The sequence below is a fragment of the Bidens hawaiensis genome, unplaced genomic scaffold (genome assembly GCF_021521415.1).
Source record: "Bidens hawaiensis isolate Kalapana, Puna unplaced genomic scaffold, B.hawaiensis_p1.1 tig00006521_1, whole genome shotgun sequence".
In the NCBI taxonomy this organism is placed as follows: Eukaryota; Viridiplantae; Streptophyta; class Magnoliopsida; order Asterales; family Asteraceae; genus Bidens; species Bidens hawaiensis.
In genome coordinates this window covers 462,346-474,491 of record NW_027491438.1, presented here as the reverse complement: position 1 = coordinate 474,491, position 12,146 = coordinate 462,346, and the positions used below count along the sequence as shown (strand labels likewise).

Genomic DNA, 12,146 nt, shown 5'->3' with positions numbered 1-12,146 from the left:
GTTATTCTATAAATGGAGATAAAAATGAGAAGGATTTATAGCCATACAAAAAAACCCTTCAAAAAAAATGAAAAAAATTTAAATAAAAATTCATAAATCAAAATTTAATAAAAAAAAAAAAGTAAAAACACAAAACTGTTTCCACCGTCTTCCTCGTTCTTAAAAAAAACACAATGTTGAGGGAAAAAGATCCTTGTGTTTTTTTGTTTGTCGTTGTGTTTTGTGTTTATTTTTGTCATTGATTGTGTCTTTTTTCCTTGAGATTGTGTCTTTTTATTGATATTGTGTTATATTCCTCAACATTGTGTTATATTTGTTTGGCATTGTGTTATATTTTGCGATTTATTGTGTATTTTTTTAGTTACAATTATGACTTTTGATCATTTTCGTCATTGTGTCTTTTGTCTCTGTATTGTGTCTTTTTGGCGTTTTTTTTGGAACGAGAATGATGAGGGAAACATTTTTGTTTTTTTAATTTTTTCCTTTTTATTTATATTTTGAGTTGTGATTTTTTTATTAACTTTTTTGAATTTTTTTAAAGGTTTTTTATGTAGTCACAAATCCTTCTCACACTTCTCATTTTTATCCCCTTTGTATTTTAACACTTCTCTCGGTTCTAAACATCCAAATATTAACCGAGTAATGGTAATCAATTGTTTTTTATTTTGAAAACATTAGTAATAACTTGTAAACAAAATAATATTTATATAAAGACTAATTAGTCTAGCGGTGGTCCTTTGACTTTTTAGTACGAGTTTTCACCTTCCTGGTAAAAAAAAAACACAAAGTGTAGGTTTGGATATGAAGGGTGTGCTTTGCAAAGAGTTTTTAAGAGCTTCAAGCATTTAAGAAAAAACTAATATTTAATAAAAAGCTTTGTTTGATTGAATAAGCTTCAAGCTTTTAAGTTTGGAGAAAAAACTCTTTTTTTAAACGCTACTACTAGCGTTTGAGAAAAAGCTACAAGCTTTATATTTGAATTTACAAGTTTGGTACTTGAACTATCAACTTTTGTTAATTTATATAATATTTTACCCTTATTCAAAACTAACTACCCTATGACTTTTTAAAAGTCCATAACCTTTTCAAAGGTTAATATTTTTTTACACAAATTACATAATAAAAAAGAGCATTTTATTCTCTTTAATTTGAGTATGATATTGCTATATTTTTTTACCGGTTGTGATTGGCAACAAGTCGAGTCAGACGAGCTTGAGTCATGTGTAAGACCAAATTAGGGTCGAAACGAGTTGATAAAAAAATGTTTAATTTAGTTCGGTTCGTGTCGGTACGGTTTTGGGTCGAAAGGGGCCAGGTCAGAACATGTTTCAGATTAAAACGGTGTCGGGTCGGAAAAGATTTCAGATCAAAAGCGGTTGATTTAAAAAATTATCTATTTGAAATTACTGCATATTTTAGCTTTGTTTCTTGATTTCGCTACCGATTACACGCTTACTGCCTTTGCACGAAGTACACGTTTGCATTGGGGTTATGCGTGTACTAATATCAAGTGAATCACGTACCGACACTGATTATGCGGTTGATGTCAGGTTGCTTGCGCACTCCGTCGCTCCGCGCTGGCATCCAATTAGTTTTATTAAAAGCTCCAGCAACTCTGCCAAATAACTAAATATATCTAAAAAGCCTGCTTCCATCTAGATTGGCCAAACATACCAGAAATCAAACAATCATCGTATCGGCTTTCAAAAGTCAATAGCCCTATAATATAAATCGCCAGACAGACGACCATGTTTAACCATTCAACACCCCTTCAACACCAACTCCTTTTATCTCTCTTCAGATCTTTACAAATTACAAATTCTAGGGTTTGTGTTATCAATCCAATCCAATCCAATCCAATCCAATCCAATCAAGTCCATCCATGATACCACCAAACACACCCATCATCTTCCTTTAACTCTCCTCTTATTCATCATCAATTAGCTTTCTTTTTTCCCATCAATTTCAGTAATGTTTAATATACCCATCAATCAGTCATCATGTGTTGTGATTAATCTTCGTGTGTTTGGTCCTGGCTTGAATCCTTTTGCTCCCTATAACATGGCTAATCATGTCTCTCCTTAATTTCTTTTCATTTTATTTGTTGCTTCAAATCATGTAAACTAGACGATTGTTTGCTAATATTTCTGGGTTTCGTTTCTTATTCAAAATAGTCGCTTTATTTTGCTATTAGGGTTTCGGGTTTTCGAGTTTTATCTACCCCCAAATAAGATTCGGGTTGTTTGGTTTCGGGTTTATTAAAATTGTTTAACCCAATTACCTAACTGAACACTACTTTTGGGTTCTAGCTTAATCGGGTTTGGGTTCCATCTTAATCGGGTTTCCGGTTTTTTGAGTTATATGTTATAGGGATCATACCCGTTTACCGACCCAAATAAGACTCGGGTTATTCGCTTTCGTGTTGTTTCATTTCGGGTTTATTGAAATTTTTAACCCAATTGCCGAACCGAATACTGTTTTCGGGTTTCGTGCTCTAGCTTAATCGGGTTCGGGTTGATTCGGATAAGAACGGCACGCCTACTGCAAAGAGGTGTTTCATTTCGGAAGGATAACTGAAAAAAAAAAAGAGGAATGGGTGAAGATTTGTTCCTGTTTTCGAATAATAATAATCGCAGCAGCAGCAGGCGCATGAAGCGTTCGTACAGCATGCGATCTAACGGGTTGGTGGAGGATAGGGATGACAGAGGGTGGACGAACCTTCACGTTGGTGCTCGAAAGGGAGATCTTAAAGAGGTGAATGCATATGCTGAATTGATAATATGAACTGTTTTAAACTGCTATTTATAGCTTAATAATAGGCTCTTTTGTGTTGTCATAATAATTGACATTGAATTCCCATATGGCCAATATAGTTGAATTAGTGTAATCAGTTTGATAAGATGTAAATGTACGCACAAGTCACAACACTGTTTGTGTTGACATCTTGTTAACACGACACCTGTTTGCCGTGGAAGTCTGTACTCTTGAGTAAGCTTTTTGGTAAGATGGAGCCACTTATGCTCATCTTTGTCTGTCTATTTCGGCTTTTCTCAAAGGGTTGGTATGAGTCAGGTTGTCTGTCCTAGTAAGCAGGAGTTCTTTTAATTTTTCTGAGATATGGCATTGGATGTTCAACATGTGTCGTTCTATGAGATAAAGTGGTGTATGCATCTCATATGTGTTGACTATTTTCTGAATACTTGACCCAAGTTCACAGGGGTGTGAAAATGTGGGTTTGGAAGAGGCATTTATGATCGGCCATAGAGGCAACTACATATCAATTTCTTAGAATTCAATCAAAGGCTAGAGTAGAAAACGCACTTTAGCTTTATTAACATGAATGTCAGTAAACTTGACATCACATCAACTAAACGTGATATTATGATAGCATTTGTATTTTAGTGTCTTGTTATCTTACATATTAATCTGCCAATCATTAAATGGCTTCCTTTTTATGATTTCGTCTGATTTTATATATACTTACATGAAACCACACCCGCTTGTTGTTTTCAATTACGATAGTTTAGATAACTATGCTACATCAAGTAAAAGTGAAATTTTATTGATACTTATGTTTTAATGTGTGTTTGTCTATGCATTATTGGATAGCCTCTTTTGCTTACCACTGGTCATGTATTTATAGCATTTTACGAAACATAATCCTTTTGTGTTGATTTTATGAGTTACATAAACAGGGTGCAAAAGTTTTTTTGTTGTACTGCTTTAGGCTTGTGTTCTAAACTTCCAATGATTGAACTTAAATATTTTATAAATATATTTCCCATATGAAGTACAGACGCATGATGCATATCTATATTTGGATGCAGTCAACAAACTTGGGAAAACCTGATTATCTATTACAATAGTTATAACGTGTTAGACTTGAAAATGGTTGTTTTTCACTTGCTATACATTCCAACCAAATCAATATTGATTGGTGTCTATAAGTGCTTATTTCAAGATTTGGATTTGTTTTCGTGGCAGGTAAAAAGGCTTCTTAATGAAGGAATGAATGCAAATGTGGCAGCACTAGGCCCAAAATCTCACGGGCTCACCCCTCTCCATCTTGCTGCCAAAGGTGGTCACATAAAGGTTATGGATGAACTGCTTGAGTGTGGTGCCAATATCGATTCTCGCACCAAAGGCGCGTGTGGCTGTAAGTAACAATATCTCTATTTAACACACAACTCTAATGTTCTTGCATCAAAAATCATTTTGCTGATGCTATTATTTGTGACAATTTAACCCATTTGTAGGTAAATGGGTTGATTTAGTTTTTCTTCTCAACTATTTTGTAGGAAAAGGAATAGGTTTTTAATGACTTATTTATAATAATATTGTTTGTTTTTTTTTATTTGAACACAGGGACTCCACTTCACACTGCTGCAAAAGAAAGAAACAGGAGAGCAATAAGGTTTTTAGTTGAAAACGGAGCGTTCTTGCCTGATAATATCGAGGATACAAGGTTTAATCCACCGGTTCATTACTGTCCTGGTCTTGAATGGGCGTACGAGGAGATGAAACGTGTTCAGCAAGAAAGTAGCTCATCATCGGGTGAAAGTTCCTACAGTTCTTAAAACACCATTGTCGCGTGTGCTGCTTGCTTTGTTTGGATGTTTTTGCAAATTATGATCATCTGCCAGTTTGATGCACAAGAAGTTGGTTTTTTTTAATCAAGGGGTTTGTGTTTTTAGTTTGTTTTTTGGGTGTTTGTATGGATCTGAATGTTGATGTGTATGAATTATGTTGAATGAACCATATGGTATCCTGTTGCAACTGTTTTGTTGAAGTCACTGTTTGTAATTTTTTGGTGGTTATATGTATGACATTGTTGATGTTGCGTCTTTTTTTTCTTCATATTGTGTTATATTTACTTAACATTGTGTTATATTTTGTTCGTCATTGTGTTATATTTTGTGATCGATTGTTTTTTTTAGTTATAATTGTGTCTTTTGTTTATTTTCGTCATTGTGTCTTTGATCTCAGTATTGTGTCTTTTTATCGGGTTCTTTTTTTTTAAACGGGAATGATGGGAGAAACATTTTTAGTTTTTTTATTTTTTTTTGTTTTGTATTTATATTTTGAGTTATGATTATTTTATTATTTTTTTAAATTTATTTTTATGAGATTTTTTTGTGTGTTCACATATCCTTTTTACATTTCTTATTTTGTCTCTCTTTGTGTTTTAACTTTACCTAATTATATTAGGTGATGCATTAATTTCATAAAATTAGACCAAAAGTCATGAATACATAAACAAACAAAATGCAAACAAAGAAACATAAACTAACATATATAAATGAACATGAGTGATCAAGGGTATGAATGAACGAACGATAAAAACCAATGCTCGCGTTTGTTGGTTTAAATGAAAAAAAGTTACAATTTTGTTTATTAAGTGAGTCTTTGGGATTTGCATATTTTACCATCCTTAATTTGTAACTTTTCTATACAGTTAAAAATGATTGCATATTTTACTATCCTTATAACTTGTAACTTTTCTATACAGTTAAATATTGTGAAGGTAGAAGTTATAAATTACACTTTTGTAATCTTTGTATAAATTAGTCAAGGCCGGCCCTAAGGTAGGGCGAAGTGGCGAACTGGATAGTCGGTCTGTCGAGGCACGTAACGGTTCAGTTCGGTTCGGTTATTAGGCGAAACACAAATCGAAAACGAAGTAATCGGTTATTTGAATATGCAAACCGTTCGGTTTTCGGTTTTCCAGTTTATCGGTTTTCGGTTTTTCGATTATTTTCGGTTTCGGTTCGATTATTTTCGGGTTTTTTTTCAATTATGTGTTGGCATTGCAAAAAAAATATTAAAAAATAAAAATGATATTTTAAGCTTATATAAGAACGTATTAGAGTACCACAGTCCACATATATATGGAATTCAAAAACAAAATAGGCACATGTTACGTGAAATTATACGAATAAAAAGTTGCTAAATAAAGTTTAAAAATTAAAAAGCATTAAAAGTTTAGTGTAAATCTTCATTCATCATCTTATTTATTTATCTTAAAAGTTTAGTCCATTCCTTATCATCTTGATAATCTTTATCATAATCAATTAGTTCGGTTCGGTTTTTTTCGGTTTTTTAAAAATAGATAACCCGAGTCGAAACCGAAATTTTGGTTTTTCAAAAAAAAAAAACAAAAAATTAACCGTCGGTTAATGTTTCGGTTCGATTTTTTCGGTTAATTCGGTTTCAATTCGGTTAATTCGGTTTTCTGCTCACCCATAGTTACAAGGAGGTTGAACTAAGGATTCTTAAACACCCCCTAAAATCTAAATAAACGAAGTTCTCAGATAGTTGACTAGGAGAGTCAATATAAGGGTTTTAAGGAAGGCCTTTCTGAAATTTGGTCAGTCAGGCTCCGGTTAAGGTATTGCTTTGCTTTGCTTTGCTTTATTATTATTATTATTATTATTATTATTATTATTATTATTATTCTCGTTTTGCACCATGAATTCATTCTTGTCTCGTAAATTCGCAATCATAAATTTTATTATTGTAACTGTTAATGGTAATTGTAGCAGGCTGAACATATATATGTATGCGCCTATTATTGATAATTAGATAATTATCCCTTCTTCTTCTTCTTCTTCTTTAATAACAATAATCAGGCCACCACTTGATCAATCTTCTCCGGTGTAAGTAAAATAGATAATAAAAAATCATCAATTTGAAGATCTATCAGTCCACTCTCGCATTCCAACAACAAGGTACTGTAAACCCTAATTGTTAGGGCACAGATTTTCAGTATCCTCAGCAAACATTATTCAGAGCCGATTTGGGATGAGGTATCCTCAGAGGTAACTGATATCCTAATTACATTATATATATAACACAATTTTTGCTTCTTTCTATGTTTACTAGGTCAAAGATCGTTATTGTGATCTCCCAAAGACTCGCACTTTCAGTTAATAAAGTGTGACAAGAAAGGAAACGTGCTGATTGAAGGGCTAACGGCTAATTGGAATAATTCCGCAGTTTCCTTAAATATATGCCATATTGTTAGCTTTTTATTTTTGTATAATGTCAGGACCGTGAGTCGGGTGAAACTTTAGAAAGGTTGACAAGAACACACCGACTCGATTACCCAGAAGGCCTGTTGAATATCCCGGCGGAATAAGGATATCCAACGAATGGGAACGAAGGGGTGTGAATAATAAACACAAAACAGTAATAAATGGTCAATCAAAGCTCATTCAATAGACAAAAATTCACTGTAATAAATACATCATTAATGGAATTGTGAACGGAATGTATAGGGTTTTGTGTGACGGCGGCGGCGATTGTACGAGAAAACAAAGAGAATATTCTTTGGAATGTTTTTCGTATTCAGTGCGTGCCAGCCTGTATTCCGTCTGAAAAACCCGTGTCCTAAAAGGTATCCTAGGACCCATATTTATAGACACTGACATTCCTTCTAGAAGTTCCTAATCATTACATAATGAAAAACTAAATAATACAAGTGTTGAGTCCTCGAGCAAGACAACAATCTTGCTCGAGCAAGCTCACTATGCTAGGTATGCTCGTTGACTGTCCTCGAGCATACTTTACTTAGAATATCTTCAGTGAAGATATTCCCTTCAGTAGACTTCATTCTTCATGACTAGTCCATGCTTTGCTCGAACCAATCCATCGAGCAAGCTCATTCTTCTTGATGTCTTCAGCTTTTCTTATTCAGCAATCTTTATCATGCTCGGATGTAAATCTTGCTCGGGAACTGAACTGTGCTCGAAGTCTTTGCATTGATTCACGTGACATCCTCTTATTGCATCCATGCTCGTCCCCATATGCTCGATCATCCTGTGCTCGTAACACTTGGCTGGAACTTGTATGATCAAGCTGTTTGCTCGATTGGCAATCCATGCTCGATAGAAGAATACCCTTTCTCATTGAAGTGTAGCTTGCTCCAAGCCTTCAACACTTAGAAGAATCAACCATTTAATGTTCTGAAGACCTTGCTCGAAGTAGTAAAACCATGCTCGATCTTCTAGACTTACTCAAAGTCCATACTTAGCCGTTTTCTGAGGATGTTGAGAAGATTCCAATCTTCCTTATCATAAATCCGACCCAACAATCTCCCCCCTAGATTGGAACAAGCTCAAATGCACCAAAACATACCTGCATAGAGTTACACATGTATCAGACATAGAATATATATCATTCAAGAACATGTCATTTCATTACATAATTAGGAATTCGGCCTCATCGGTATTACAAATTAAAGTTTTTACAAATATAAACAAAAATACAAAGATAAGCAGAAATAAAATCCATTATCCATTAGCTCCATTCTGTTATCTTCTTCCTCTGCTTCTTGTATCAGATCTTTCCTTTAATCTCTTGACATAGGCAGCTCTTTGTTTGATCATATCCAGTTCCATAGCATCTGAGGAGTCATATGGAAACTTTGCATCAATTAAGTCTTGTAAGTCTTGAGGATGCATGAATTTGAGATCCTCATCATGTCGTATCACTGCAATGGGAATTCCAAACTCGTTTCTCAAAGTGATTGAATCATTGTGCTGATTGTACATTATGTATGTGATTCTCCCAAATTGTTGTACCATCGAGTTTGGTTCCTTCATTACTTCCCTCATCGCCAAGCACTCTTTCAAAGTCTTCCTTTTATAATGTGAGCTGCTTGCTTGAGTCTTTTGTTTCTTGGCATCAAAGAGGGAGAGCTCTGAGGTGTGCACTTCATTTATCCGTTTGTTTCTTTTCTCCCTCTCAGCATGGCTTCGTATCTCCCTTTTCTTCTGTTGCAAAAATGAGAACCCCCTTTCTGCCTGTTCCTTTAAAAATCTTGAGAGATCATTTCTTTGCTGACCAGATGGCTGACTTCTGATTTGATTGTCATACAAGGTCAATTCAGCCATCCTGGTTAGTTGTTCTTTTGTGAAATTTCTCAAATCATCCCTAAAGATGATGAGATGTTCTTCCTTATCTTCAGTAATGACTCTCAAGGTCTTTGATCGTCTATCGAATAAGAGATGTGTGGGCAAATGTACATCACGTGGTGGTTCAGGCCTCACAACCTCTGACCTTTGAGTCCGGCTTGTGCTTCCTTGCTGAGTTTTCTTTTGTGCACCAAGCCTTTCTTCCTCATACCATCTTTAAATTGTTTCGTCTGTTTGCACCAACAACCTTGACATTTTTACTCCCTTCTTATAGAGAGCACTCATCATTTCAGCTCGTACTTCTTCTTCAGCTCTCATCCTATCTTCCTGCAATTTTCTCTGTGTTTCAATATACAGTTTCTGCTCTCTATTATATATTTCCATTAATTGTTCAAGAGGCATGTTCTGAAACTGTTCTTCCGTCATCCCTTTCTCAATCACAATCTTCTTTAACATATCTACCCTCTGAGGGTCTTCAAACCATTTCTTCATTTCTTAATTTTTCTTTTCAGCTTCATCTTTTTCCCTTTGTAACCTAATCTTTAACTCTTGTTCTCTCTCAAATTTTTCTCTACTTGCCTAATCCTTGTGAGAGTTCTTTATCTGTTGAAATTTTCTTTTCAATTCTTCAGGAGAAAGATTTATCAAATAGTTATAACTGTAGCCGTACAGTTGAAGAAATTTGATATCTTTATGTTTAGCTTTTAATGGTTCATAGTTTGCTTCATCACTAGCTTTCTTTTCAGTTCTCTTTCTACTACTGTCCGATTCTTTTAAAACCTTTTCACTCTCTTCCTTCTTCTTTGATACCTTCTTCGCATAGTTAGATATATCATCTACTAGTGCCCTTTTGTACATTCTGTCAATCTTATCAAATGGTTGCAGATTAAGGAATGCAGGCTTGTGACCAGCCTTCATCAGCAATTCTCTTTTCGTTTTTCTTATTCTCCACCCCTCAGCTTCTTTTGCTATATCTTCTTTTGATAGTCTTTGGAGATATAATGGATCATATCCCAAACTGATCAGATAATCTTTGTCTTCATCTTCCATTTCAGTCTCCTTAGACTCCTCATTGTCTTCATTCTCAACTTCCAAATCAATCACATCTTCAAGATTATGAAGAGCCTCAATCATTGGTTCTTCAACATTTGCAGATTGAGCCCTCCTTTTTTCTTCTAACTTTTCTGATTTCAATTTGTACACCATTTTCTTTACAGATTTCTGTCTTTTAGTTTTTGGTGTCTCAACTTCAGATGCAGCTTTTCTTTTCAAAGATGATCAAGTTGGAGTGGATGTGTCAGGTTTGTCTACTTCAGTTTCTGGTTCTTCAATTATGATTTCCTCATCCACTGACTCTGATTCTTCAATAATAGGTTCATGTATATGAGTCTCATCAGATTCTTCAGTAACTTCTTGTATAATGGGCTCATTTGGTTCAATATGCTCTTCAACTCTTGGTTCTCCTTCTTTACTCAAATTTATGAAGTCTTGTTGAGCCTTTCTTGCTGCAATCACTATCTCTGGATGATGTCTCTTTGGATTATTCAGAATGAGTGTAATATCCTTCATTATGACCAATTTAACCATAGTACTTGCTAAGACTACAATGGTTTCATCTTATTCATGGATAATTGGTCCCATGCCAAGTTCTTGTTGATTTTCAAATTCAGTCACTGATAGTTCTGGTTCATTGGTTATTGGCTCTTTAGGCTTAGTGATAACTGGCTCTTCAATCTGTGTAGGTTCTTGTTCAACTTCATTCAAGTTTGTTGTAAGAGCTTCAATTGTAGCTTTAAAGGCATCATCTGCCTCTTTCATCATCCTTCCATCTTCCTGCTCTTTTTCTTTCTTGTTTATTAAGGCTTCAATGACTTCCTGAGGGATTTCCTCTTCCTCTTCTTGTTCCAAAGACTCTAACTCTTCATTTATCAATCTCATAGCAGTTTTCACAGATTCAACTTCTGTTATGTCTGGATCAATTATATTTTCTCTATGCAATATGTCATCAGATTGAATTGTATGTTGGGGCAGGGGGTGTAGACCATCATCGGTAAGTGCAACCCCCTTTCCTTTTGCCTTTCTTTTCCAGAGTTCTTCTTCGGTTTCTTCTTCTTCTTCTTTATTCTCCCCCTCATCCTCTGATTCTCCATCATCATAAGCTTGATTTATCATGTTTAAGGCATTTGATGATTCAACCTCTACCACTTCCTCTTCAGAACTCCCATATAATTCACCAATGACTTTTAATCCTTTTGCAACATCAAGTTTCTCCCCCTGTTTTGGTGCATCTGAGGTTTTCTCAACCTCAAGATGTCCTTCTAGGGTTCGAATCTTCAATAATGCTTCATTCAGTGTAGCTTCCAATGACGAGTTCCTCTTAGCCAAAATGGCATTTTGCTCCTTTAACATTAAGTTCTCAAACTCAAGCCTTGCATTCTCACAAACAACATCATATAGGTTAGGGCTTGATGGTGGGGTTTCTTGAATTGGCTCTGGAGCGAGTTCAGAGGATGGGATTGGTTGAGTTGGTGGGGTTGGTTCAGAAGCAGGTTGATCTTGAATGGGTTGGGTTGACTGGGGTGGTAAAGGAAAGTTATCTGTTGGCTCATTGTCAGAGAAAACAGGTTCAGTGGTGGCTGGTGAAGAGATAACATTGTCATTTTCATCATTCACTTGCTTAGCAGCCTCCTCCTGCACCTCAGCTTCTGCATTACTTACCTCATATTCAGCCTGCTCAATCAAAGGCACAGTTACCTCAATTGCCTCCTATGCAGCATCATTATTACCAATCATCATGTCATTTCCACCTTCCACACCATCGTCACCATCATTACTATTTCCATCATCATTTGCACCATCACTATCTTCATTATCACTATTCCCTGGAGTCCTTGGTACATCAATAGCTTCTAATGCTGGTACGAGCAACCATGGTAGTAAATCCCATTCATCATTATCAACAAACTTGCTTTTCGCATCTTTCAATCCCTTGCAAATGTTCGGATTCTGCAATCCCAGCACTTCACCAGTTCGTTGAAGATTAGGCAAAACCCTGTTTATCAAAACCTGTAGAAACCTCGGACATGAGGAATCTTTGTCCTTCTGCCTTTTCTACATTGGAAACCAACCCTTGAAAGATAATTCTTGAAACATTAAAGGGTTGCCTGTAGAGTATTGCCACAGTGAGAGTCCCAAGCTCTCTGCTTAATAAAGTCCAAGTCCCTCTCTTAG

General features: G+C 35.4%; 1 protein-coding gene across 1 annotated transcript; it reads left to right on the top strand.

The window, feature by feature from the left end:
* The first annotated feature begins 2,592 nt into the window (after positions 1-2,592).
* LOC143632722 (phytochrome-interacting ankyrin-repeat protein 1-like) lies at positions 2,593-4,588 on the top strand. Its single transcript, XM_077101156.1, has 3 exons — positions 2,593-2,754; positions 3,985-4,156; positions 4,366-4,588. Exons 1-3 carry the CDS (start codon positions 2,593-2,595, stop codon positions 4,575-4,577), a joined length of 546 nt encoding a protein of 181 aa, XP_076957271.1. The 3' UTR covers positions 4,578-4,588.
* Positions 4,589-12,146: the final 7,558 nt, after the last annotated feature.

Bases quoted from the DNA above. Each gene is read 5' to 3' on its own strand.
- LOC143632722 (XM_077101156.1), top strand. From the start codon at position 2,593: ATGGGTGAAGATTTGTTCCTGTTTTCGAATAATAATAATCGCAGCAGC. The intron at 2,755-3,984 runs GTGAATGCATAT...TTTTCGTGGCAG, and splicing joins GAAAGGGAGATCTTAAAGAG to GTAAAAAGGCTTCTTAATGA. The intron at 4,157-4,365 runs GTAAGTAACAAT...ATTTGAACACAG, and splicing joins CACCAAAGGCGCGTGTGGCT to GGACTCCACTTCACACTGCT.